Source organism: Malus domestica, chromosome 07 (genome assembly GCF_042453785.1).
Source record: "Malus domestica chromosome 07, GDT2T_hap1".
NCBI classification, from domain to species: Eukaryota; Viridiplantae; Streptophyta; class Magnoliopsida; order Rosales; family Rosaceae; genus Malus; species Malus domestica.
This window is the reverse complement of record NC_091667.1, coordinates 32,835,068-32,859,150: the sequence shown is the minus strand read 5'-3', so window position 1 is coordinate 32,859,150 and position 24,083 is coordinate 32,835,068. Positions and strand designations below refer to the sequence as shown.

The window sequence follows — 24,083 nt, the reverse complement described above, 5'->3', positions numbered from 1 at the left end:
TCTCGGCCTCTAACAACCGTTCTGAATGTATTATACTCCGGAGGCAAACCATTGAGAGCCAGAATAATAATATCTCCATCATCAAGAAATACACCAGCAGCAGAAAAATAATCCCTCGCTTCTTTGATCTTCTGTAAATATCGAGTTACAGAGTCTGACCCCTTCTTAATTGTTTGAAGATTTGACTTCATCTAAAAAAATACTAGTCTTGGAAACAGTAGAAAGTTGTTCCTTAAGCCTAGTCCACAAATCTCGAGAACTAGAACTACCAATTGCACATGACATAGCTACTAGGGACAATGTGGCAGTGACAAGCTGCATAAATGCACGATCATGTAATTTCCAAACAATATATTCACCTGTTTCTGTAGCAGATGATGAGTTAGCAGAATTAACTCCAGAGTCACCAGAATTAGGTGCAAATCGAGCAGGACAGGGTGTTGAGCCGTCAACAAACCCCATAATTCCATTAATTTCCAGCAATAATTGCATTTGAAAGTGCCAATTGAGATAGTTTGAATCATCAAGCTTAACATTGACAGATGTGGAAAGTGTAGAAATAAGAGCAGTAATAGGCGATTGGAGAATTTGTAATTGAGATGCAGTCACCATATTTGCAGAATGAAGATAGAAATTCGAGAGAGGAAATATCACAAACACCTGGTGTGCACACTCTTGGAACACAGATGCAAGAAGATCAAGAAATCCAGAAACCCGATAAATCACAGAAGAAATCATAGAAGAAGAAAAGAATACCAGAATCCATCCAAGCACACAGCAATGAGTTGACGTCGAGGAATAGAAAGAATCACAGGTTGAGAAGATGAGCGGAAGCAACCGAAGAATCGAAGAAAACAGCGGGAGCAACAATGGCGATTGATACCATGTAAACCAAGAAGAAGTAGATCATAGACAAAGATCTTAGAGAGAGAAGTCGAGAGAGAAATGTATAGAGAGAGATATATTTCTTATTTCTTTGCTTAATATCTAAGATATTACACTAGGAGAGTATTTATCCTTGAACCTTCTTACAGTTGCATATTCTTAACAACTATAACTAACTCTCTTAATCTGATTACAAGTGTCACAATCCTATTTGTACATTATCTCTATCAAAACGGAGATGGGGCGCACCACACCAAAAAGGCAGGTGGGGCACACCATACCAAATTCAATATATGTTAGGCCATCTCCAACCGAATGCTGGTCAGATGACTCGTTTTAACCGTCTGGTTCTCCAAGATATTAAGATTTTAATAAACAATATAAGGCCATATTTGCCTCCATCTCCAATCAAGGGCCAAATGGCTCGTTTTAGCCCTATCACAAAAAATCATCTCCAACTGAGGGCCAAAAGACTATAGTATGAAATGTGAAGAATTGAAATAAAATGAGGTAAGACAGTATGGAATGGTGAAAAAATATGTGAGAAATGGTGTAGGAAAAAATTAGAAATTAAAAAAAACGACAAAAAAAAAAGTGGGTTGTTAAGAAAAAAACTAAAAAGTGGGCTGACCCCAAAAATTGAAGGCCCTAAAGTGGGCTGAAATAACAAAAACACAAAAAGGGAACCGGGCTGAGCAAGTGAAAAGAAAAAAAAAATCAAAGTGGGCTGGCCAGCCCTCTGGCTCATTTAGATTTTGTGGGGCCCACGAACCCTCTGGCCTAGCCCTCGGTTGGAGACTTGTTTCGGGCTATTTTGACCTTCTGGACCCTTCGGTTGGAGATGGCCTTACTCTGTTCCAACTCCCAATTCGAATCGACTGGAAGTAATTTAAAAAAAAAAGGTGGATTGTCATGTCTGTCACGTGGGTGGAATGGGAAGAGAGAGAAACTTTATTTCTCTTTTTTCTTCTTCCTCTCGTCTTCTTAAATGAAACACAGTTTGAAAAAACGTAGAACCATAATAGGAAAAGGAATCTTCTCTGGATTCCTTCCACTAAATTCACCATATCAATCAATTCGGATTTTTGAAATTTGATCTAACGGCTACAAACAAAAATAAATTTCAAAAAATTATAATAACTTTAACCGTTGGATCAAATTCCAAGAGCCGGATTACGGGCCTTAGTGGATTTGGTGGAAGAAATCCAAAGAGAATCCCATTCCTCATAACAGAACCTAGAACAAGAACACAGCTTCTGCCAAAAAAAAAAAAATATCTGAAACACCCAGGTCGCCTAGGCCATCGAGTTGCCCATCTATGCCGCCTAAGCACTACCTAGGCCGTATCGGGTGCTCGCCTAATTCCTCTGCCGATTTTTCTCCCGACTAGGGTTAATCGCATTGGCTAGCCGTCGTGTAACACCTAGGCGTTGCCAGGCAGATTTTTAAAACACTGCCTATTAGTATCCTCTTCTCTCTTATTCTTTCAGGAGGAGGATTCTCTCCCTTATCTCTCATCTTCCCTCCCCTCCTATTTGAATGGTTACAGTTTAACCACGTCAACATCTTATATTGATTTTTTTTTACTTTTTTTTTTATAAAGACAATAAAACAAAAAAACAATATATGAGAGGAGGGGAGGGAAATAGATGAAAATAGAAAGGGAGATAATCCTATTCTTAAAGAAAAAGAGTTTGAAATTAATTCTTACTAAAAATAATAGAAAAAAAAAAAGAAAAATAATCATTTCATTATCGTCGTCTTCGTCATCAAGACAACATCGCAAGAAGTCAAAATCAACCATCTCAAAGTCAAAATCGTTATGATACGAGCAAGGAAGAAAATATCGGTAATATCGGAAATATCGGTAGTCCGAAAACACGGAAATATCGATGGAAATATCGGGATAATATCGATATCGATAAAAATTACATGGAAACCACGGAAATTGTAAGAAAAACTTGGAAATTTTTAATGAAACTTTGTAGGATGTTTATTTAGTCAATTATCTATTAGTTTATCACAAAAAATTGGAAGGAAATGCATTGCATGATGGATTTAACTGATTTAAGTTGATTATATAGCGAGCTGGCAAACATTGTGAGTGTAGAAAATATGTAGTAATTAATGAAAGAAATTTAAACACACCATAATCATTTATATATAATTAATTAGTACAATATTTGGAGGTTTTATTTAGGATATTAAAAAAAAAAGGGAAGTGAATAAAATGATGAAAAATAATGTGCCGAATTTGACACTTTAAATTTCTTACACATAAGAACAAGACTAAACTTTAATTTGGATGCCGATTATGTTTTTTCAAGTTTATATAAAGTAAAAGAATTGAATTTTGGAAGCCAGGAGTGTGTCAATTGAATTTTGGCCGGCGTGCAAGGTATCAATCTCTTCGTCTCGTCGAGTAGTACAACTTTCCTTTTTGTTTCACTCAATTTCGTTGAGTATTGAAAAAGTTATACTCATTTGAATCGTACCCAGTTTCCGGCGACCTCAGTGGCTTTCGAGGAAATTTCCGGCCAAACCACAACGAGTCAGACGTCGTATGAGGTACCATTCTCTTCGTCTCTTCGAGGGCTACAACTTTCCTTTTTGTTTCACTCAATTTCGTTGCGTATTGAAAAAGTTATACTCATTTGAATCTTACCCAATTTCCGGCGACCTCAGTGGATTTCGAGGCAATTTCCAGCCAAACCACGGCGAGTTGGCCGGCGTGCAAGGCATCAATCTCTTCGTCTCGTCGAGTAGTACAACTTTCCTTTTTGTTTCACTCAATTTCGTTGAGTATTAAAAAAGTTATACTCATTTGAATCTTACCCAGTTTCCGGCGATCTCAGTGACTTTCGAGGCATTTGCCGGCCAAACCACGATGATTCAGACGTCGTGTGAGGTACCATTCTCTTCTTCTCTTCGAGGGCTACAACTTTCGTTTTTTTCTTGCTTGATTTCGTTGAGTTTTGACAAAGTTATGGCCGTTTAAAGTAGGTGTAAATTTTCGGCCGAAATTCTGATTTTCTCCTATTGGGAGAGTCCCACATTGCCCATGCTTGCTGCCCTCGCAATTTGTCCTATAAAACCCACATTCCCCTACTCAGTAAACCATATCTTGTTCGTCTTTTGGGCTATGGTCAAGTGAAGTATGTGTTGAGTTTTCTCAACATATTTAAGTATTTTTTAGTATTATGTGGTGATATTGTTGATAATTTCAAAAATATCGCGATATTATCGATAATATCTTGATATTTTGATAAAAATTATTTGGAAAGTTAAAAAAATATCTGATCTCTAAAAAAACGATAATATCGACAATATTTCACCGATATTATCGATTTTTCTTTTATGGATACGAGGATGCGCAATTGGTGGGTTGTACATGGCTCGTCTAATTGCCCAAGCAAAAGAAGTCTGACCTTGCGTCAGTGGGCAAGCTGACATCAGCATAACATCATGCTCACGCCAGTCACGATATTTTTTCTTTTCCTGTTAGGTACGTGTAACACGTGTGCCGAAAGGAGGGTGAAAAATATCAGCTGCAGGGATAGTAGGCCACGCAGCAACAAACCAACAGCAGAGCCCCAACAGCTCGCTGACGTGGCTTGCTGTGAACCGTTGGATTTCAAACAGTACAACATTTTGAATTTTTTCTTCTGCTGCCACATGGAGAAATCTCTGGCATCCAACGACAATAATTTTGAAAATCAATGGTCAGGATTAATCCAAGATAACAAATCCAAAAAAATACCAAAAATAAAAATACCTAACCACCTTCTTCATTCACCACACCACAACTCAATATTTATTTTAGATAGTGCTATTCACGCACCTATTTTTGCTTCTCACACACATCTCTCAATTTTTAGCTATCGGATCGAATAAATTGAAGAAGATCAATAAAAAAAGACTAATAAGAGTGTGTGGGAGGTACAGATGTGTGTATGAATAGCACCTTCCTTTATTTTTTCTACAATCTCCTATATTTTTCTTCCACTTCACAAATCCTTTTGTTGCAAAAAAAATGAGTGACAAGGTAAAATGGTACAAAGTTCAACACACATACCAAATATTAAAAAAAAAATTGTAAATAATAATCACCCTGGTTCTTCTTCTTCCTAAACAAAAGAACTTAAAACAAAAAAAATTACTGTTTAAAGTAAAAAATAAAGACGATTTATTATCTCCCCCTCTCTCCTCCCAACACAAAACCCGCCCCCCCCCCCTTGTCTTCTCCCAACACAAAAACTGGTGGATAAAATTGCTCAGTAATTAATCAGTGATGGTTTATATCTTGGATTTGGCTTAAATATGAGCAGATTAAATTGCTCAGTAATTAATCAGTGCTGGTTTATACCTTGGATTTAGCTGATATATGAGCAGATTAAATTGCTCTTATCCCTACGGTGAGAAATGAGAATTCGAGTTAGAGAGGTGGTCAACAATGTACAATGTACGTATAGCTGAGCTGGGAGTTGAGATGTAGTTGCAATAGGTCAGGTCAACAATTAAAACAAAATCAACGAGTTCATATTTGTTGTGTCCAATTTTCCTCGGCCCACCCTTTGTCATCGTTCTCCCGCTGACAGTGTTAGAAAACACTTGTCAACAGAGGATGCGGACAAAGAGTGGTTGGGCATAGCAGATCTGAACTCCAAGCGAACCATTGCCGCCAACTGGGATTGTCTAGTAAATTGCATGTTTTGTTTTAACAAAGCCAACGGGTTATCTCTGGTTTTGCATCAACACCTACCCAACTTTAATTTTAAAAATCACCAACAAAACAACTGCCTCTTTATAATTCATGAAGCCTTTCAAATTATCAAATTAAAAATTCTGACATACAGCTGATAATTTCAAAATTTACATAAACAAAGTATTCCACCACATTACAATACCAGTTAAGGGCATTATTCCACCTCTTTTTACAACAATTTCTTGACTTTGGAGCATGTTCATCGGTTGGTAGAGGCAAGGATAAGAACCCAAAACATGCCCTCCAATCCATTTAATCATTTCCAGCTGTCCAATTTTGCAAGGGCAACTGGTGCGCCGTGCAAAGTCCGTCCAAAAGAAAAAGAAGCCCGATCTTGCATTAGCGGACACGCTGATGTCAGCATAACGTCATGCTAACGCCATTACAATTTTTTTTTTCTTATGTCAAGCGCGTGTAACACACGCATGTAAAAGGAGAGCGACCGACATAAGCTGCAAATGCGTGTAACGCATGCACGAAAAAGGAGAGCGACCGACATCAAGTGTGCAAAGAGCAGTGCTGGTTTATAGTTGGGCTGAAATGAGGGGGTTGGTTCGCTACTATGGTGAGAAAGGGGAACTTACGGGATGAGCTGTTGAACATTGCCGAGATCAATGTGAGTTCTGGTTCAGCCTGCCACTGCATATATAGAACCAGGATGTTCAGATGTTGTTTTACTACTTTGACTCTAGAAGATGTTCCTGTAGTTATAGACCGGATCTGGAAAGTTACTGAAACAATTAAGACTTCCAGTTAGTTAAAGTTTTTCAACCAGTTAGTTTAAGTTTTTCAAAATTTTGTTGCTTTAAAGCATGGCATTAAGATTATGCACATTAAAAAACAAAAAAAAAAGAGGCAGAGTTAGATTACCTTAGTTTTAAGAGAGCAAGCTACGCATTTATAAACCATTCCACTTTTCTCCAGCTTTAAGGCATACACAGAGTTTGACCTGTGCAAAACAGTAATATCAAAACATTTAGATAGCTGCAACGATTCTCATCCGGTGACATGTTTACTTACATAGAACAAGAATCAAAAGTGTTTTGATTCTTGATTTAAGGGTTTATAATTGGAATTATTGAGGGCGAGCCTTGACGCAACGGAAAGATTACTCATTTGTGAGCGAAATGTCACGGGTTTGATTTATAGAAACAACCTCTTTGCAAAGCATGGATAACTCCGCGTACGATAGACGTTCCCTCGACCTTCGTAAAGCGGGAAGCCTCGTTGGCTTGGGATCGCCTTTTTCTTTACTATTGAAATTATTAACCTTAAAAGTAAATATCAAATTTGAAGATGGAAAAATTCCATGAGTGCAAGGTAAAACTATACAGACATTACAAAAGATGGGATTCATTTGAAAAGCTAAAAGGCAGAGATAGTTACCTTTCGATCTCTGTAGTCTCATTTTCTGATAAATAACTAGAATTAGGTCCATTTGTTACCTGCAGTGACAATATTATTTCGTCGTAAGAATTCACAAAAAATTAATAAAGTTCAAATTCAAATAATCGGACAAGTTTTGGAGGGTTACGTGATGATGGCATGTCTGTTACATAGCTCGCGCTGATGTTGGAAGGCAAAACACCTGATGGCAATAGAATTAAGAACGTTATGAAATGCGTTTGTTACCGCAAGTCAAGTCATTTTGCTAAGAGAAAACTTCAGTAGGAGCGGCTGGCCTTGTCGTTAAATATTTATGTATTTTGGTCTCATCCGAATCACACAGCTTAACTAGGGCAGCTTTTGCTGAGGTTTCTCTCCCTCGCAAAGACACTACAATGAAATACGGTACAATGTTCTATGATTACCTGAAACTCTGTTGCTGGAATTGTGCTCTTTTTCGGGCTAGGCCATGGAGGAGCCCTGTGAATCTGCAGACCAAAATATCAAAGAAATAAAAGAGCAGAAAATCGAATAAACTCAAACGTGTTCAAAGCGTAATGAACAATTTCAATTTGAACGTTAAAAGGAGTATGAACTTGCTTTTGATTGTTCTCCTGGTTTGGCATTAACCTTATACCTGAATCAGTGTTATAAGCTCATTAGGTAGACATTCATACATCAAACAAAATATTAATTTTACCAAAATCATGCAAGAAGTGAATGTACCTACGTCTTTGTGCTCTATTTGCTGTTTCCAAATTTGGTTCCTTCGAAACGGTAACTTTAGGTCTGGCAGCATCAGCTCCGACCTGCATGACACCACGAAAAACTATTTTTCTCTTATTTCGATGAAACAAAAATGTTCTTTTCACGATCAAAAGCACATAACCTTGTTTTCGTAAAATGTGGGTTACCTTTTTCGGCACCTTGTATAACCAAAGAGGTTGATGCTTGAGCTGTTCAGCAACCTGCTTCACAGATGCACAGAGAGCCCTTCAGAAATTCTTATGAAAGGTTCATAAACTATTGAACTTCGTTAATCGCAACTGGGTGGATTAAATACGCTATTCGACTTGAGTGTAACAACCTCATATCGATCATAATAAAGTACGCGATTCAGCAAAGATCAAACAGATCAGAGATGCAAAAACTATCAAATGAAAAAATGTTCAAGTGCACCTTGCGTACATAGCCAGCCTCCAACTTCTGTCTTTTCGTAGGTGGTGGAGAATTCTGTGATTTCTCATCAAGTTTCCCGAGCTTTTTCGCCACTCTGTGTAATCAAGAGTCAGAAAAAGGCACTAGTTAGAGGAAACACCAAACAATTAGAGCCAAAAATACATTGATGACAACAGAAATATCATCTGAGACAAAAAAAATTAGCACCTCCTTAATAACCGGTTGGAGTGAACTTCTCGGCGGTGCTTTTGCTTGGCCAGCTGACTTGCCGTGGGTTTCATTAGCGTTGAACTCCTTGATAGAGGTGGTGACTTGCCCGGGGACTTTGGTTTAGCGCTTGGAGTGTCTTGAGCCATGTGAATAGGGAGTTCTAATCGTGTCGAAACACCATAAAACATGACAGTAAGAAACAACTTCGTATACTAATTCATGCGAAGCCGATTTAGAAAACAGAAATAATATTATCAATTCGAAAGTTTAATAAGAAATGGGAAGATGATGCAGAAGTACACAGTAGTAAAAAATGAAAATGTACCTCTAATATTATCGTCTACTACTGCAGAGACCTCCGCTTCCATGCAATTATTTGAGTCAATACATCTGATAACTTCAACTTCTTCAACGTCTTTTGGTTCGGCGGAGTTTTTTACAGGTTCCGGATGAATCCCTTTTTGCCAATTCAACAATTTTTCAAGGAAAGCTAATGGATTTAAAACAAGGGACAATTAACCGAAGAGAAAACAGAGTTAGTGGTTAATTTATCAAATTACAAATAATTATAATTCTCTTAATCTCTAACTTGTTCACGTAAACAATGTAATATAGTTAAGATGCATGAACTAAACATACAGATATTGAAATGAATTAGCAAAATCGATGATCAATTGATGTGGTAAGCATAGAAAATGATCAAAAAATTCGTTGTTTTGGGACATGACTAGGAGAACAGCAAACCAATGTTTTTGAAATCGCTTACGCGAGGGTTGATAACCTCCTGACAGGAACCATTCCTCCGCCTCCTCGGCCTCCAGACCAGTCTCCGGCCGAGTGAAATCGAAGAACTTGGGCGCATCGAATTCATGGTCCATGTCAATTTCTCCCCCCTCGAAAGCCTCCCTAACGAACTCCACCATCTCTCTCTCCCCCTCCCTCTGAACCAGCTTTCAGGCAAATGAGCCAGCGAATTTTAAAAGTAATTTATATCATAATATTCTGGAATGTCTTATTCCATTGCTGATTCTCCCGTTCTCAAAAAGCTTTCGGGACTTCCGACGAAACGATCGGGTTCGAAACCTTCCTGGGAAATCAAAATTCCGAAACAGATGAGGAGAGAGAGAGATTATATATAAATATGTGTATGTATATGTACGGAGAAGTTTTGATTAAGCTTGATGTGAAACCTTAATCGAAATGGTGGGCTCCATTCCTCTACCCCAAAACGCTTGTTTTGTGGGCCCTCACCTTACATGTTCGTTCGTTGTGCCTAACTAAATGGGAGTTTTAAGGGTATAGACTTATAGGATGCATCTAAAGTTACCTTTAGCAGTTGAATTTTGATACTATGATGAGCTGGTTAATTTTAGAATGTTTAGACTAAATGACATAAGAATCTCAAGTTTTGTAATTTTCAAGCCAAATAAGCCAATAAGCAATTTTTATTTTTATTTTTTTAATTTTAATTCCATATGTAAATAAGTATATCAAATTTAACAACCATAAAGAACTATTTTTCTACATTTGCATGCGAGGATACATGTACAAATGCATATTATGCATTCCATGTCACAGCCCGACCCGAAATTTATTTATCGTGGATGTGAAATGACGGAAGTGCCCTTAAAGGCTATTAAGGTACGTGTGACATGTTGTTTGAATATTGCATACTCTCCTAAATTATTGGAAAATTTTAAGTGGATTAAAAGTTGTATACAATTTGTGTGGTTAGGGACTTCAAGGAATTTGTATTATGGTTTGTTTTGGGTGGACCACACACACACACGGGACAACACACTCACCCCGTGCCCTCTCTCTCTTCCCTCTCAGTTTCTCTCTCTCTCTCTCCCTTTGAATTGTACGGACGAGCACCAAAATCCCTCAAAACATCACGGATCGACGTAAAAAAGGTGAGTTTTAGAATCCTTGAAAGCTTGTGAGTTCATTGGTACCATTTTTGGAACTTAGAACCTTCGAAAACCCCTGAAACCCGAACCCCAAGTTTTGAGTACTGTTCATGTGGATGTGAAATGTTGATTTTCAGGGAATTCTAAGATTACAGGGAGCTTAGTGAGGTCCTAAGGAAGCTTGTAGTACTTAGTTTGAAGGTTTTGGACGTCGGGATCGTAGGGTTCGAAGTTGGCCGGTTTTCTTGGATTTTCTCCGGTGACATTTCGTTTGTTTTTTAGCCTTAAAGTAGTATATCGTGATTTTACATGCTTAGGGTTTCATTTTGATGTAAATTTTGTAAAAAATGGTGGAGAATCGACGGAGAAATTGGAGTTTGAAAAATCTCCAGTTTTCTGACGCCGACAAAACCAATCCGGCGACTGGAGGAAGAAGGTGACGCGCATGGGGGCGCGTGCAGCATTGAAATTTTTTTCTAAAAATACCTCGACGTTCGTGACGTTGAGTAGGTCACTATGGTATATTCATATACCCAATTTGAGTATCGTATGAGAAGTTATTACGTATTGTTGGTTATATGATTTAAATAACGTTTTTATAATTGTTTCGTATATATGTGAGACCTATCTCGAGGACGAGCGCGTTCAAGGGCGTCACGGGGGTTACGACCCTTCGACTTACCAGTGAGTGGGCAGTATTTTCTGTATTTACCTATATACTATTGATTTTTCCTAGAAATTGAATTTAAATGAAAGTATGTTTTAAAATGCCATGCATACATATATATGAAATATATGAATTAGTAATTGTTGCATATATATGTTAAATGGTGATGTGGACGCACAGGTGAGTATCATGTGAGTTTATATTGTTCATACGATTTATTGATGATGTGAATTGTGTTGAGAGCTCATAACATGCACCCCTGGTGTTAGTGCTTATATTATTCACCCCGCACCACACGCTCACCTTGGATCCAAGTAGGTGCATGTCGTACAGACCATTAGAGGGTTCTGACATGTCGTACAGACCATTAGAGGTGGTTCCGACTTATAGATGATCTTAGATTATTATACAGTTGTTGATGAGAGAAGCACTAGAGCGTAGTCTTACATCATTCTTATCGTACAGACTACTTTAGGTAGTTCTGATTTATGTGCAGAGTAGCGCCGTACAGGTCACAGTGGTGACTCCGATTGGATTGGATATTGAGCTATAGAATTGACCGTACAGGACAGCTGCAGGGTCTCCGATTGATTCCTTATTTCACCTGTTATTTTGATGCATCCTTATTCTGTTATTGACACTTACAGCATGGCATACTTTCTGGTTTTTGATAAAGATTGGTGAATTGAGATATTTGAAGATTTATATGCATATTATGTTATTTTCTGGGAAAGTATACAGGTTTTACAGCGAGGGGTTAGAAATGTTATTAAATGAAATGTTTTCGAAAAGCTTTGTTTTATTGACCCACTCAATCTTGTTTTGCGCCCATCCAGGTTCTAGTTAGCTGTGTTGGTGGCTCACGAGGATTTTCCCACGACGTTCTGACAGACTACTTGCATGTAGGACTCACCTTCGGGTGTTGTAATTTAGTAATGTTCCTACTTGACTGTACCTAGTACTTATGCTCTGAACATGTGTGTTTCACACTTAAACTCACTCTAGTATGCTAGTTGGTTATTAGTGCTAGTAGTTGGTTTTTATTCATTCGTATTTTCGTCTATCCTTTATGCTTCCGCATCGCATTCTTGGTTACGTCACGCTCACGTGACGGCCAAAACGTCTTGATTCTAGGATCGGGGTGTGTCATTCCAAATATATCATATCATGAATATTTAACTATAATAAATATATGTGGTTGACTTAATCTGTATATGCAAAAGGAGAAGGCTTTACACTTCACATTTCTAAAATTCACAATCTACCCTTTGGTTAACAAAATTTCTAAAATCCACAATCCTACAAATTAATATCAAGAAAATAAAATAGTAAAGAATTGGTAAATAGAAAAAAATATGGATCTTTAGGTTAAGTTGAATTTACTAAATCATGTTCTTCAATCTTATTACTTTTCTCAGTTAATTGAAATGTTGATCAAGGGACAAGACCCACAAAAATTTGAACGGTTTTTATTCATTTTTACAGCAAAGATACGAGGTAAATAGTTGCCACTTATCTTCTGTAAAAACTTGATTCATTCATAAAAAAAAATCAATAAAATTTTATCATGTCATTTGACCATTTCGAGTTTGAGGTGATGATAGCTTTTTATTTTAATTTTTAATTAAAAAAACAATTTATTATAACCACCAATAAAATTACAATGAAAATGTTAAAATGACCACACCACACCTACACAAGGATAGCAGAGCTAACAATTTAGACACCCCCATATTTTTTATCAAGTTGGAATCAGGCATTCGACCAAAACGAAAAGTCGGAATCATACAGGGAGTGTCTTTCATATTCGCCAGATCCTGGGTCAAACTTGTAACTAAAAACAACATGTCGTATATGTCTAACAATCCAATAATGTGGGCCATTATTTGGATCCATTTGTTGTGCAAACTCCTTCGGCATGTCATAAATCCAAAGATATCTCAGATTTCGGAGATGGTGGATGCCAGACGGCACCTCCTTCAGTTGTGGGCAGGGTCCAATGTGGAACTCTTGGAGAAGAGGCATAACCCCATTGTCTATGATCAGTGAATTTAGTCCCTCCATTTCCCCGAGTTTTAGCTTCCTAAGTTTCTGAAATCCTCCTCCCTCAAAATGCAGTTGCCCGCCATCATATCCCATTTGTCCCAAACGAAGATCCGACAGATTAGGTAGATTTTGAAGGGCTTTCAATGGGGAATCTCTCAACCTTGAAAGATAAATCCCCAATTTGACGAGGTGTTGAAGATTTGAAATCCAACTTGGCAACTGCTCTAAACGCCCCATCAAGTACAGAGACCGAATAAATTCTGGTGGAGTTGAAATGGATTCTAGATCAAGGACTTCATCTTCACTTATTGCATTTAAATCTAGACATTTAAGGTGATTCATCTTGTCAATAGAAGCACACAGAGCCCTTCCATCTTCCCCTTTCAAGTTGTTTAGGCCTAACTTCTGCAGCTGCCTTAACATTCCCAGTTCTTTGATTAGTTTGATTCATCCATGATTCACCTCCACTTGGCCTAGTTTTTGTAAAGCTTGTAAGCATCCAATACCTTCATGAATCTTCACTCTTTTTTCCATATTCACGCAAAAACCCATGTTATTGTCACGATAGTAGGCCAAAAGATGCCGCAGCTTAACAAGCTTATTAATCTTGGTTGGTATATCATACACCAAAGACTGTTTTAGATCCAGCGTTTCTAAATTTAGCAGATTTCCTATGGAGTCTGGAAGCAACTCCACCTTTGTATTCCTCAGGCTTAAGTACGTCAAGAGATACAAATCCCCCACATATTTTGGAAGTTGATTGATTGGAGCATCCATGAAATCCAATACTTTCAGAAGTTTAAAGTTTCCCCTCAATGTATTGGGATAATAAAGGTGTCTCGAAAGGCTCGTACAACCCTTTTTACAAGGCAAATCATGTTGCCACAACTGCTTCTGAGGGAGCACTGAAGTTCACCATTAATCTAGCTGCATTGATCAACGAGTTTGCTATGTTTCTTCACAAGAAACAAGGTCTTGGAGATAGTGAAGGACCACTAAATCAGTGTGACAACAATCAAACTGCAATACTAGGATAGTTTGCTGGCTTCCTGGCTGGAAATGAAGGCGTGGTACAAAGGGACATCCTAGGTATCTTACACTCATTCTCAACTGCTCTCAATATTGGTAATGTGCATGATTATTGGATTATAGATTCTGGAGCCCCTGATCATATACTAACAAGTCTACAAACTTGCATAAATTTGAAAATTTTTCTATTCCATCTCTAGTGTCAGTTGCCAATGGAAAAAATGCTATGGTTGTGGGAAAAGGAAAAATACATTTGATCTCAAGTGATGTCGAGTATGAGGCTCTTTATGTTCCCTCATTCCCTTTTCAACTTTTATCTGTTGGCAAGATCACAAACTCATTAAATTGTCTTGTCATTTTCTCTCCCAAAAATGTGATCTTTTAGGATGTAGTCACCAAGAAGACGATTGGTGAAGGATTTTTCTTAAATGGTCTCTACTATCTTTCCAAGCATATTCAAGTTCCCAAGGTTTTTCAAGTCACTTCAAGCTTAGCTCAAGAACAACAACTTTGGCACCAACGTCTAGCACATCCTTCTGAAAAAGTTCTATCCACCTTGTTCCCAAACATGTGCAAAGTTACAAGTCCTTGTGATGTTTGTCATTTTTCTAAGTTTACTAGATTACCATTTACTTCCTCTTTGTCTAGGGCTAGTAATCCTTTTGAAATCGTGCATTCCAATGTTTGGGGACCAATTCTAGAGTCTTTTGATGGATACAAATATTTTGTAACTTTTGTGGATGATTTCACAAGGATTACTTGGTTGTATCTTTTGAAATTTAAAAGTGAAGTGATGGAAGTTTTTGAAGATTTTCATAGACATGTGGCCACCCAATTTGCTTCAAAAATTCATATTTTACGATCAGATAACGGCACAGAATATATGTCTCATAACATGTCACACTACTTGAGCACGCATGGTATATTACACCAAACAAGCTGTGTTGGAACACCTCAACAAAATGGGGTGGCCGAGAGGAAGAATAGAGATCTACTTGAGAAGACTAGAGCTCTTATGTTTCACATGAATGTGCCTAAGAAGTTTTGGTCTCAAGGAGTTCTTACTGCGGCATATCTCATCAATAGATTGCCTAGTAAAGTGTTGAATTTTAAATCACCTTATGAGGTCTTGAAAAATAGAAAGATCAACTTTTCCCATTTGAGAGTCTTTGGGTGTACATGTTTTGTTCACATTCAAGTTCAAAATCATGACAAGCTAGACCCAAGGGCTGCCAAATATGTCTTTCTAGGTTATTCATCTACCTAAAAAGGTTACAAGTGCTATAATTCAACAACTAGAAAAATGGTTGTTTCAAGGGATGTTAAATTTGAAGAACATGTTCCTTACTTCTCACAATCACTGGATTACTCTAGACAGGGGGAGCATTTGATGGACTTATTTCCTTTTCCATATCCAAACGGAGAAGATGCAACATGCACTCCTAGTGATCATGTGCCGGATGATGTTAATCTTCACTCGGTGGAACATCTTGAAGATGAAACCTCTTCCTCATCGGAGATTCACACTGCACCCTTCAGTGATCCTTCCAACCATGATGTTGTTCAAATACCTGTAGTTCAATCTCTTACAGTTCGTCGCAATCCTGCACGAGAGAGGAAACTTCCATCCAAGTTGTATGATTATGTGACCTACGCTGCCAGGTATCCCGTGACTGATGTTATTGATTATAGCAAAGTCTTATCTTCTTTTGCTACATTCCTAAGTGCCATTAATGAAGCTTAAGAACCTCAAAGTTTTCAAGAAGCCAATCTTCACAGTGAGTGGAGAAATGCTATGGCAGAGGAGCTTCAAGCTCTCTATGAAAATAACACATGGACTATAGTGAAACTTCCAAAAGGAAAGAAGGCAGTGGGGAGTCGTTGGGTGTACAAAACTAAGTTTCATTCAGATGGCACAATCGAAAGGAATAAGGCTCGCTTGGTTGCTCGAGGTTTTACACAAACCTATGGCGTCGATTATAAAGAGACATTTGCTCCGGTGGCAAAAATGAACACTGTTAGAGTATTGTTGTCGGTTGCAATTAACAATGCATGATCTCTCTTTCAAATGGATGTTAAAAATGCTTTCCTGCATGGTGAACTTGAAGATGAGGTTTACATGAAGTTACCCCCAGGCCATCCTCAATCAAACAATCCAGAAATGGTGTGCAAACTCCATAAATCCATTTATGGTCTCAAGCAAAATCCACGTGCATGGTATGCCAAGCTCAGTCATGTTCTGGAAAGGGTTGGTTTTTGTTGAAGTATTGCGGATTCTTCCCTATTTGTTCGTTCCAGCTCAGTGGGTAAACTAGTTGTGCTCATTTATGTTGATGATCTAATTGTGATAGGTGATAATATGTTAGAGATTAATGCTCTTAAACAGTATCTCAACAACAAGTTTGCTATCAAGGATCTTGGCACTTTCAAATACTTTCTGGGCATCGAGATGGCGCACTCTCACAAGAGTTTCTTCCTCAACCAACGCAAGTATGTGATGGATCTTCTTCACGAAGCAAAAATGACAGATTGCAAGCCTGCTCGTACCCCCTTGGATAGCAACTTGAAGCTAAAAACTCACGGTGATCCAATTCCCAATTTAAGTTACTATTAAAGAATGGTTGGCAAACTCATTTATCTGACTATCACACGTCCTGATATATCATATGCTGTTAGCATTGTTAGCCAATTTATGCACTTTCCAAGCATGGATCATTTGAAGATTGTTCATCGTGTGCTACGTTATCTTAAGGGTTCCATTGGCAGAGGAATTCTTATGCGCAACAATAGTCACACTTAGATCTCAGGCTATACCGATGCTGACTAGGCATGCAATTCTCTCGATCGCAAGTCTACCACTGGTTTTTGTACGTTTGTGGGAGGCAACCTAGTTACCTAGAAAAGCAAGAAACAAAGTGTTGTTGCACGCTCTAGTGCAGAGGCAGAGTATCGTGCTATGGCGTCGACTGCTTGTGAACTTATTTGGCTCAAAAGCCTTCTGTTGGCTTTAGGTTTTCCTCATCAACAACCCATGTCCCTACATTGTGATAATCAGGCCGCGATGCACATCGCATCGAATCCTGTATTCCATGAGCGAACTAAACATATTGAAGTTGATTGTCACTACGTCAGAAATCAAGTTCAGTCCAAGGTGATCGATACTCACTACACGCGCAGTCATGATAAACTTGCGGATATTTTCATAAAAGGATTAACCTCTGCTAATTTTCAGCGTCTTTTGTTCAAGCTTGGATCAATTAATCCCTTTGATCCAGCTTGAGGGGGGTATTGGAAGAAAGAATGGCAACTAGGGTTAGATTAGGTTGCATGTTCACCGTACAAAGGATTTTAGGGTGATAGATAGTGTTGTCAATTCCCTTAATTCAAGGGATGTGTCTTATTTGTTCTTTTTTTGTTAGCTTTAGACGTAAATCAAGGAGGGATAGGTAGTCTTGTTTTATTCCCTCTAGCATATATATATTTGCTATCTCTTGTACCTGATTGTCTTATGATGTATATACCATTCACAAAATTCAATACAATGTTTTTGAAATCGCTTACGCGAGAACTGATAACCTCCTGCTGACAGGAACCATTCCTCTGCCTCCTCGGCCTCCCGACTAGTCTCTGGGCGAGTGAAATCGTAGAACTTGGGCACATCGAATTCATAGTCCATGTCAATTTCTCCCCCCTCGAAAGCCTCCCTAACGAACTCCACCATTTCTTCGTCCATCCCTCTCTCCCCCTCCATCTGAACCAGCTTTCAGGCAAATGCGCCAGCGAATTTTAAAAGTAATTTATATCATAATATTCTGGAATGTTTTTATTCCATTGCTGATTCTCCCGTCCTCGAAAAGCTTTAGGGACTTTCTAAGAAATTGGGTTCGAAACTTTCCCGGGAAATCAAAATTCCAAAACAGAGGGGGGGGAGAGAGAGAGAGAGAGAGAGAGGGAGAGAGTTTATATATAAATATATATGTGTATATGTATTTATATATGTAGAAGTTTTGATTAAGGTTCATGTGAAACCCTAATTGAAAATTCTGATATGTGAAGAAGAAGAAATGGAAGATTGGATATTTGTTTTGGGCGATAATTTCGGATTGGTTTTAGCGCCTTGTCATCCATAATGCAAAAAGAATTCAGGCGGGATGGGGGCACTGCCTTCGCCCTGCGAAGGAACTCCAGTCCCAAGACCACAAATCATCGAGTTGCACCGTTGGCTCAGCCTGACCAGCCAGCCATCCAGATCGACAGGCACGCCCCTCGCAAGTTTTAAGAGGGCAAACTCAGCAACAAAAGGAAAGACGAGGAAGGAAGACAGAGGAGGCGGACTTTTCTTAGCGCCTAAGGTTGAGAGAAATGTTCCTTCGGTCCATAATTTTGAAATGGTGGGCTCCGTTCCACTACCCCAAACGCTTGTTTTGTGGGTCCTCACCTTACATATTCGTTCGTTGTGCCTAAGTAAATGGGAGTTTTAAGGGGATGCATCTAAACCTTTGGCGGTTGAATTTTGATACTATAAGCAATTTTGATTTTTTTTTAATTTTAATTCCATTTGTAAACAAGTACATCAAATTTAACAACCGTAAAGAACTATTTTTTCTACATTTGCATGCGAGGATACATGTACAAACGCATATTATGTATTCCAATGGAAATATATCATATCATGACAAATTTAACTATATTAAATATATGTGGCTGAATTAATCTGTATATGCAAAAGGAGAAGGCTAACACTTCAAATTTCTAAAATTCACAATCTACCCTTTGGTTAACAAAATTTCTAAAATCCAAAATCTTACAAATTTATATCAAGAAAATAAAATAGTAAAGAATTGGTAAATAGAAAAAAAATTGGATCTTTAGGTTAAGTTGAACCAAAATATATGATTTAATTTACTAAATTAAGTTCTTCAATCTTATTACTTTTCTCAGTTAATTGAATTGTTGATCAAGGGACAAAATCCACAAAAATTTGAAGGGTTTTTATTTATTTTTACAGCAAAGATACAAGGTAAATAGTTGTCACTTATCTCCTGTAAAAACTTGATTCATTAATAAAAAATTCAATGAAATTTTATCATGTCATTTGAGCATTTTGAGTTTGGGGTGATGATAGCTTTTTATTTTAATTTTTAATAAAAAAAAATTATTGCAACCAACAACAAAATTACAAGGAAAATGCTAGGTAGACCACATTACATCATGTCAAAAATAAAAAAAAATAAAAAAACAGAGAAAAAAAAAGCCCCTTCCAGTCAATCTACACGAGAAACTGGGATAGCAGAGCTAACAATTGAATCTTAACAGCCCATAAACCTATAGTCTTTCGACACTCCCATTTTTTTGATCAAGTTAGAATCAGGCATTCGACCAAAACGAAAAGTCAGAATCATACAGTAAGTGTCTTTCATGGTCATATCTCGGGCCAAACTTGTAACCAAAACCGTCATGTTGTATATGTTTAACAATCCAGTAATGTGGGCCATTATTTGGATCCATTTGTTGTGCAAACTCCTTCGGCATGTCATAAAACACAAGATATCTCAGATTTCGGAGATGGTGGATGCCAGATGGCACCTCCTTCAGTGGGCAAGATCCAATGTGAAACTCTTGGAGAAGAGGCATAACACCATTGTCTATGATCAGTGAATTTAGTCCTCCCATTTCCCCGAGTTTTAGCTCCCTAAGTTTCTGAAATCCTCCTTCCTCAAAATGCAGCTGCACGCCATCATATCCCATTTTTCCTAAATGAAGCTCCAACAGATTAGGTAGATTTTGAAGGGCTTTCAATGGGGAATCTCTCAACCTTGACCAACAAATCCCCAATCTGACGACGTGTTGAAGATTTGAAATCCAACTTGGCAACTGCTCTAAACGCCCTTTCAAGATCAGAGACCGAATAAATTCTGGTGGAGTTGAAATGGATTCTAGATCAAGGACTTCATCTTCACTTATTGCACTTAAATCTAGAGATTCAAGGTGATTCATCTTTTCAATAGCAGCACACAGAGCCCTTCCATCTTCACGTTTCAAGTTTTTTAGGCCTAACTTCCGCAGTTGCCTTAACTTTCCCAGTTCTTTGATTAGCTTCATCCCTCCATGATTTGCCTCCACATGGTACAGTTTTTGCAAAGATTGTAAGTATCCAATACCTTCGTGTATCTTCACTCCTCTTTCCCTATTCAAGCCAAACTCCATGTTGCAGTAACGATAGTAGGCCAAAAGATGTCGTAGCTTAACAAGCTTACTGATCTTGGCTGGTATTTCATACACCAAAGCCTGTTTTAGATCCAGGGTTTCTAAGTTTTGCAGATTGCCTATGGAGTCTGGAAGCAACTTGACCTTTGTATTCTTCAGGCTTAAATACGTTAAGAGATACAAATCCCCCACATACTTGGCAAGTAACACAGAGGCTAGAGGGGTAGAGGGTAGGAAGAGAGAGCAGAGCTCCCGAATTGTTTTTGTGTTTGTATTTCTTTTGTAAATTTTGATTTTTTTTTTAATTTTATTCCATTTATAATTAAGTATATAAAATTTTACAACCACAAAGAATTGTTTTTCTACATTTGCATGCGAGGATATATATATACGAATGCATATTATGTATTTCAAATGTGCCATATCAGGATACAAACATTAACTATATTGAATATATGTCATTGAATTAATCTGTATATACAAAAGGAGAAGACTCAACACTTAAAAAAAAAAACAAAAAACCATAGAGACGAAAGAGCCCCTCCCAGTCAATCTACACAAGAACCAAGGCTAGCAGAGCTAACAATTGAATCTTAACGGCCCATAAGCCTGTAGTCTTTAGACACTCCCATTTTTTTTATCAAGTTGGAATCAGGCATTCCACCAAAACGAAAAGTCGGAATCATACAGGGAGTGGCTTTCAGCTTTGCCATTTCCCGGGCCAAAGTTGTAAACAAAACGAACATGTCGTATATGTTTAACAATCCAATAATGTGGGCCATTATTTGGATCCATTTGTCTTGCAAACTCCTTCGGCATGCCATAAAACAAAAGATGTCTCAGATTTTGGAGATGGTGGATGCCAGAGGGCACCTCCTTCAGTTGTGGGGAAGGTCCAATGTGAAACTCTTGGAGAAGAGGCATAACCCCTTTGTCTATGATCAATGAATTTAGTCCCTCCATGTCCTTGAGTACAAGAATCCTAAGTTTCTGAAATCCTCCTTCCTCAAAATGCAGCTGCCTGCCATCATATCCCATTTGTCCGAAACGAAGCTCCAACAGATTAGGTAGATTTTGAAGGGCTTTCAATGGGGAATCTCTCAACCCTGACCAATAAATCACCAATCTGACGAGTTGTTGAAGATTTGAAATCCAACTTGGCAACTGTTCTAAACGCCCCTTCAACCACACAGACCGAATAAATTCTGGCGGAGTTGAAATGGATTGTAGATCAAGGACTTCATCTTCACTTATTGCACTTAAATCTAGCGATTCAAGGTGATTCATCTTTTCAATACAAACACACAGAGCCTTTCCATCTTCACGTTTCAATTTTTTTAGTCCTAACTTTCGTAGCTGCCTCAACTTTCCCAGTTCTTTGATTAGCTTGATCCCTCCATGATTCGCCTCCACATAGTACAATTTTTGCAAATCTTGTAAGCATCCAACACCTTCATGCATCTTCACTCCTCTTTCCCTATTCATGCAAAAATCCATGTTGTAGTTGCGGTAGTAGGCCAAAAGATGCCGCAGCTTAACAAGCTTATTGATCTTGGCCGGTATTTGATACACCAAAGACTGTTTTAGATCCAGGGTTTCTAAGTTTTGCAGATTGCCTATGGAGTCTGGAAGCAACTCCACCTTTGTATTTCTCAGGCTTAAGTACGTCAGGAGATACAAATCCCCCACATATTTCGGAAGTTGATTGATTGGAGCGTCCATGAGATCCAATACTTTCAGAAGTTTACAGTTTCCACTCCATGAATTGAGGAAAGACTCGGGCCATTCTTTTTGGTTGAAAGTAAACACAGAACGGATGTGAGTCTATGTAATGCTTCCCAAGGCATCAGAGGGACTAATGGCCATTGAGAGACGTCGAGTTGTTGGCTTAAAAGCTGACTCGTCTTTTGATAACACATGACAAAAGCATGAATCCGCACACATTTTAAGGAGGACCTCATAGAAAAGATCATGAACTCGACATTCTCTAGCTTTTCCATCCCTGTAAACCTTTGACACTTGAACCAGGCTTCTGTGAATTAGCTCAGTCAAGTATTCCTCTCCAACCTCTTCTAGTGTCTTTCCCTTCTTCAATTTTACAAACCCTTCAGCAATCCACAACCGAATCAATCTTACGCAATTAATTGAGTAGTCCTCTGGAAATATGCCGAAGTACAAGACACATGATTTGAGGTAATATGGTAGATGGTGATAGCTGAGGGATAGGATTCTTGTGAGGCTTGTAAGATGGGGATTGCTTTGTAACTCTGAACTCAAGCTATTGTATAACTTCTGCCATTCATTCACACCTTTAACTTTCGTTGACAGCAGACCACCTATGCAAACAATTGCCAAAGGTAGTCCCTCGCACTTTTTAATGATTTCCCGTGACATATCTTCTAACTCTGGAGGGCAATTTCCCTCCAATTCAAACTGGAATGCCTTTCTACAAAACAATTTCCATGCATTTGTTGGAGACAGAGGTTGCAAGTGATGAACATGAACAAAACAAGATTTTTTGCAAAAATCGGCAACATCTTGAATCCTTGTAGTAATCATTATTCGTCCGCCTTTATTATCCGGTAAAGCATGTTCTATAGCCCCCCAAAAATCTACTTTCCACACATCATCAAACACAACGACATACCTCTTTTGCTGCAAATACTCTCTTGATTTTCTGATTAGGGACTCCTCATCCATTGTGTCAATTCCCTCTGGGAAATTCTCCTTACTTGAATTGTAGAACATTTTGATTACCTTCCTCAGAAGATCCTCCACCCTATATGTCTGGGACACCGGAATCCAAGCGTAGCAATCAAAGTGGCCCATCACCGTCTGACTGTCATAAACTTTCTTGGCTAGAGTGGTCTTCCCAAGTCCTCCCATGCCAACCACTGATATCACTTCGCGTCTCGGTGCTCCTCCGACCAGCAAATTAGTCAGCTTTGCTCTGGCAGATTCAATCCCCACAACTTCAGCTTCCTCAATGAAAAGCGAAGCCACTCGAGGGTCATGCCACGGAAGAGTCTTTTCGCCATTATCTTGACCTTGCTGGTCAATGGAACTGAATTCGTATCTTTCACTTCTTGCCTTGATTTCACGAACCAATTCCTTCATACTGTCAACTTTCAAAACTATCCCATCACGTGATCTCATTCTCTTAGCCAACCAAATAATTTTGTTGTAAAAACGAACGAATCCACGATCTTGATGATGCCGTGTGATGCGGAGCAAATATTCATCAATGACATCTTCAATGTAAAAAGCTGCTTCTCTTACTTGGTTGACCCAAGTTTTGACGCTGTCATTTGTCCTCTCACCATCTGCTGCAGCCTTAACATCTGCGTCCTTGAGGAATGATCGGATGCTATCTAGCTCGTCTTTGATGAAACCAACTTCTTTGCGTACGTCTCTTGAAAGGTTTGCTTCTGTGGTGATGAGTAGTTGAATTAACTTGTCGATCACAAAGCATACAATTTGTTCTGCCATATAATATGAGCATCCAACAACCCCAAACTATATGCTATCTGTTTGGTTTGGGTAAGCAAACAGTTGCTCGGAAAAAATATATTGGGAATCAAAGGTAGAGACAGGAAATCTGAAAACTAGAAGAAGAAGCAAGAATCAGGAGCAATTTGAATGCTGTGAAGCAGATGGCTTTGGTATCAAGAAAATCAGAAACAAAGAAGCAGATCGAGAAAATTGATGGATTGAAATGTTCAGACACCTTTCTTACTACCTTTAGGGCTGGTTTGGTATTGCTGTGCTTTGAAAAAAAGCTGCTGTGAGAATAAACGGC

At 38.4% G+C, this 24,083-nt stretch overlaps 3 protein-coding genes across 34 annotated transcripts; all 3 read right to left on the bottom strand.

Moving 5' to 3' along the window:
* Positions 1-5,674: 5,674 nt before the first annotated feature.
* On the bottom strand, positions 5,675-9,702 carry LOC103420771 (protein TPX2-like). Of its 32 annotated transcripts, none has more exons than XM_070824925.1 (13): positions 9,616-9,702; positions 9,192-9,512; positions 8,751-8,915; positions 8,423-8,585; positions 8,216-8,309; positions 7,951-8,007; positions 7,763-7,865; positions 7,637-7,673; positions 7,462-7,524; positions 7,185-7,238; positions 7,037-7,095; positions 6,521-6,920; positions 5,675-6,381 (listed from the first exon to the last, which is right to left on the bottom strand). In XM_070824925.1, the coding sequence occupies exons 2-11, from the start codon at positions 9,346-9,348 to the stop codon at positions 7,092-7,094; spliced, it is 897 nt and encodes a 298-aa protein (XP_070681026.1). In that variant the 5' UTR covers positions 9,349-9,512; positions 9,616-9,702; the 3' UTR covers positions 5,675-6,381; positions 6,521-6,920; positions 7,037-7,091. The 32 variants fall into 32 exon arrangements, with proteins under 32 accessions (XP_070681026.1, XP_070681029.1, XP_070681031.1 ...); XM_070824928.1 differs by lacking the exon at positions 9,616-9,702 and having other exon boundaries at positions 5,675-6,102; positions 6,235-6,381; positions 9,192-9,606; XM_070824930.1 differs by lacking the exon at positions 9,616-9,702 and having other exon boundaries at positions 5,675-5,983; positions 6,235-6,381; positions 9,192-9,606.
* Positions 9,703-20,714: 11,012 nt separating this feature from the next.
* LOC114825911 (disease resistance protein RPM1-like) lies at positions 20,715-22,006 on the bottom strand. The gene has a single exon (XM_029104959.2). The coding sequence runs from the start codon at positions 22,004-22,006 to the stop codon at positions 20,936-20,938; it is 1,071 nt and encodes a 356-aa protein (XP_028960792.1). The 3' UTR covers positions 20,715-20,935.
* LOC103439671 (disease resistance protein RPM1-like) lies at positions 20,715-23,773 on the bottom strand. Its single transcript, XM_017333274.3, has one exon. It carries the CDS (start codon positions 23,771-23,773, stop codon positions 22,109-22,111), a length of 1,665 nt encoding a protein of 554 aa, XP_017188763.2. The 3' UTR covers positions 20,715-22,108.
* Between the last annotated feature and the right edge of the window lie 310 nt (positions 23,774-24,083).

Coding starts and splice junctions, on each gene's coding strand:
- LOC103420771 (XM_070824925.1), bottom strand. CDS start 9,348: ATGGTGGAGTTCGTTAGGGAGGCTTTCGAGGGGGGAGAAATTGACATG. Junction 8,586..8,750: donor AGTAGACGATAATATTAGAG/GTACATTTTCAT, acceptor CGACACGATTAG/AACTCCCTATTCACATGGCT. Junction 7,866..7,950: donor TATACAAGGTGCCGAAAAAG/GTAACCCACATT, acceptor AGAGAAAAATAG/TTTTTCGTGGTGTCATGCAG.
- LOC114825911 (XM_029104959.2), bottom strand. CDS start 22,006: ATGGACGCTCCAATCAATCAACTTCCGAAATATGTGGGGGATTTGTAT.
- LOC103439671 (XM_017333274.3), bottom strand. CDS start 23,773: ATGGCAGAACAAATTGTATGCTTTGTGATCGACAAGTTAATTCAACTA.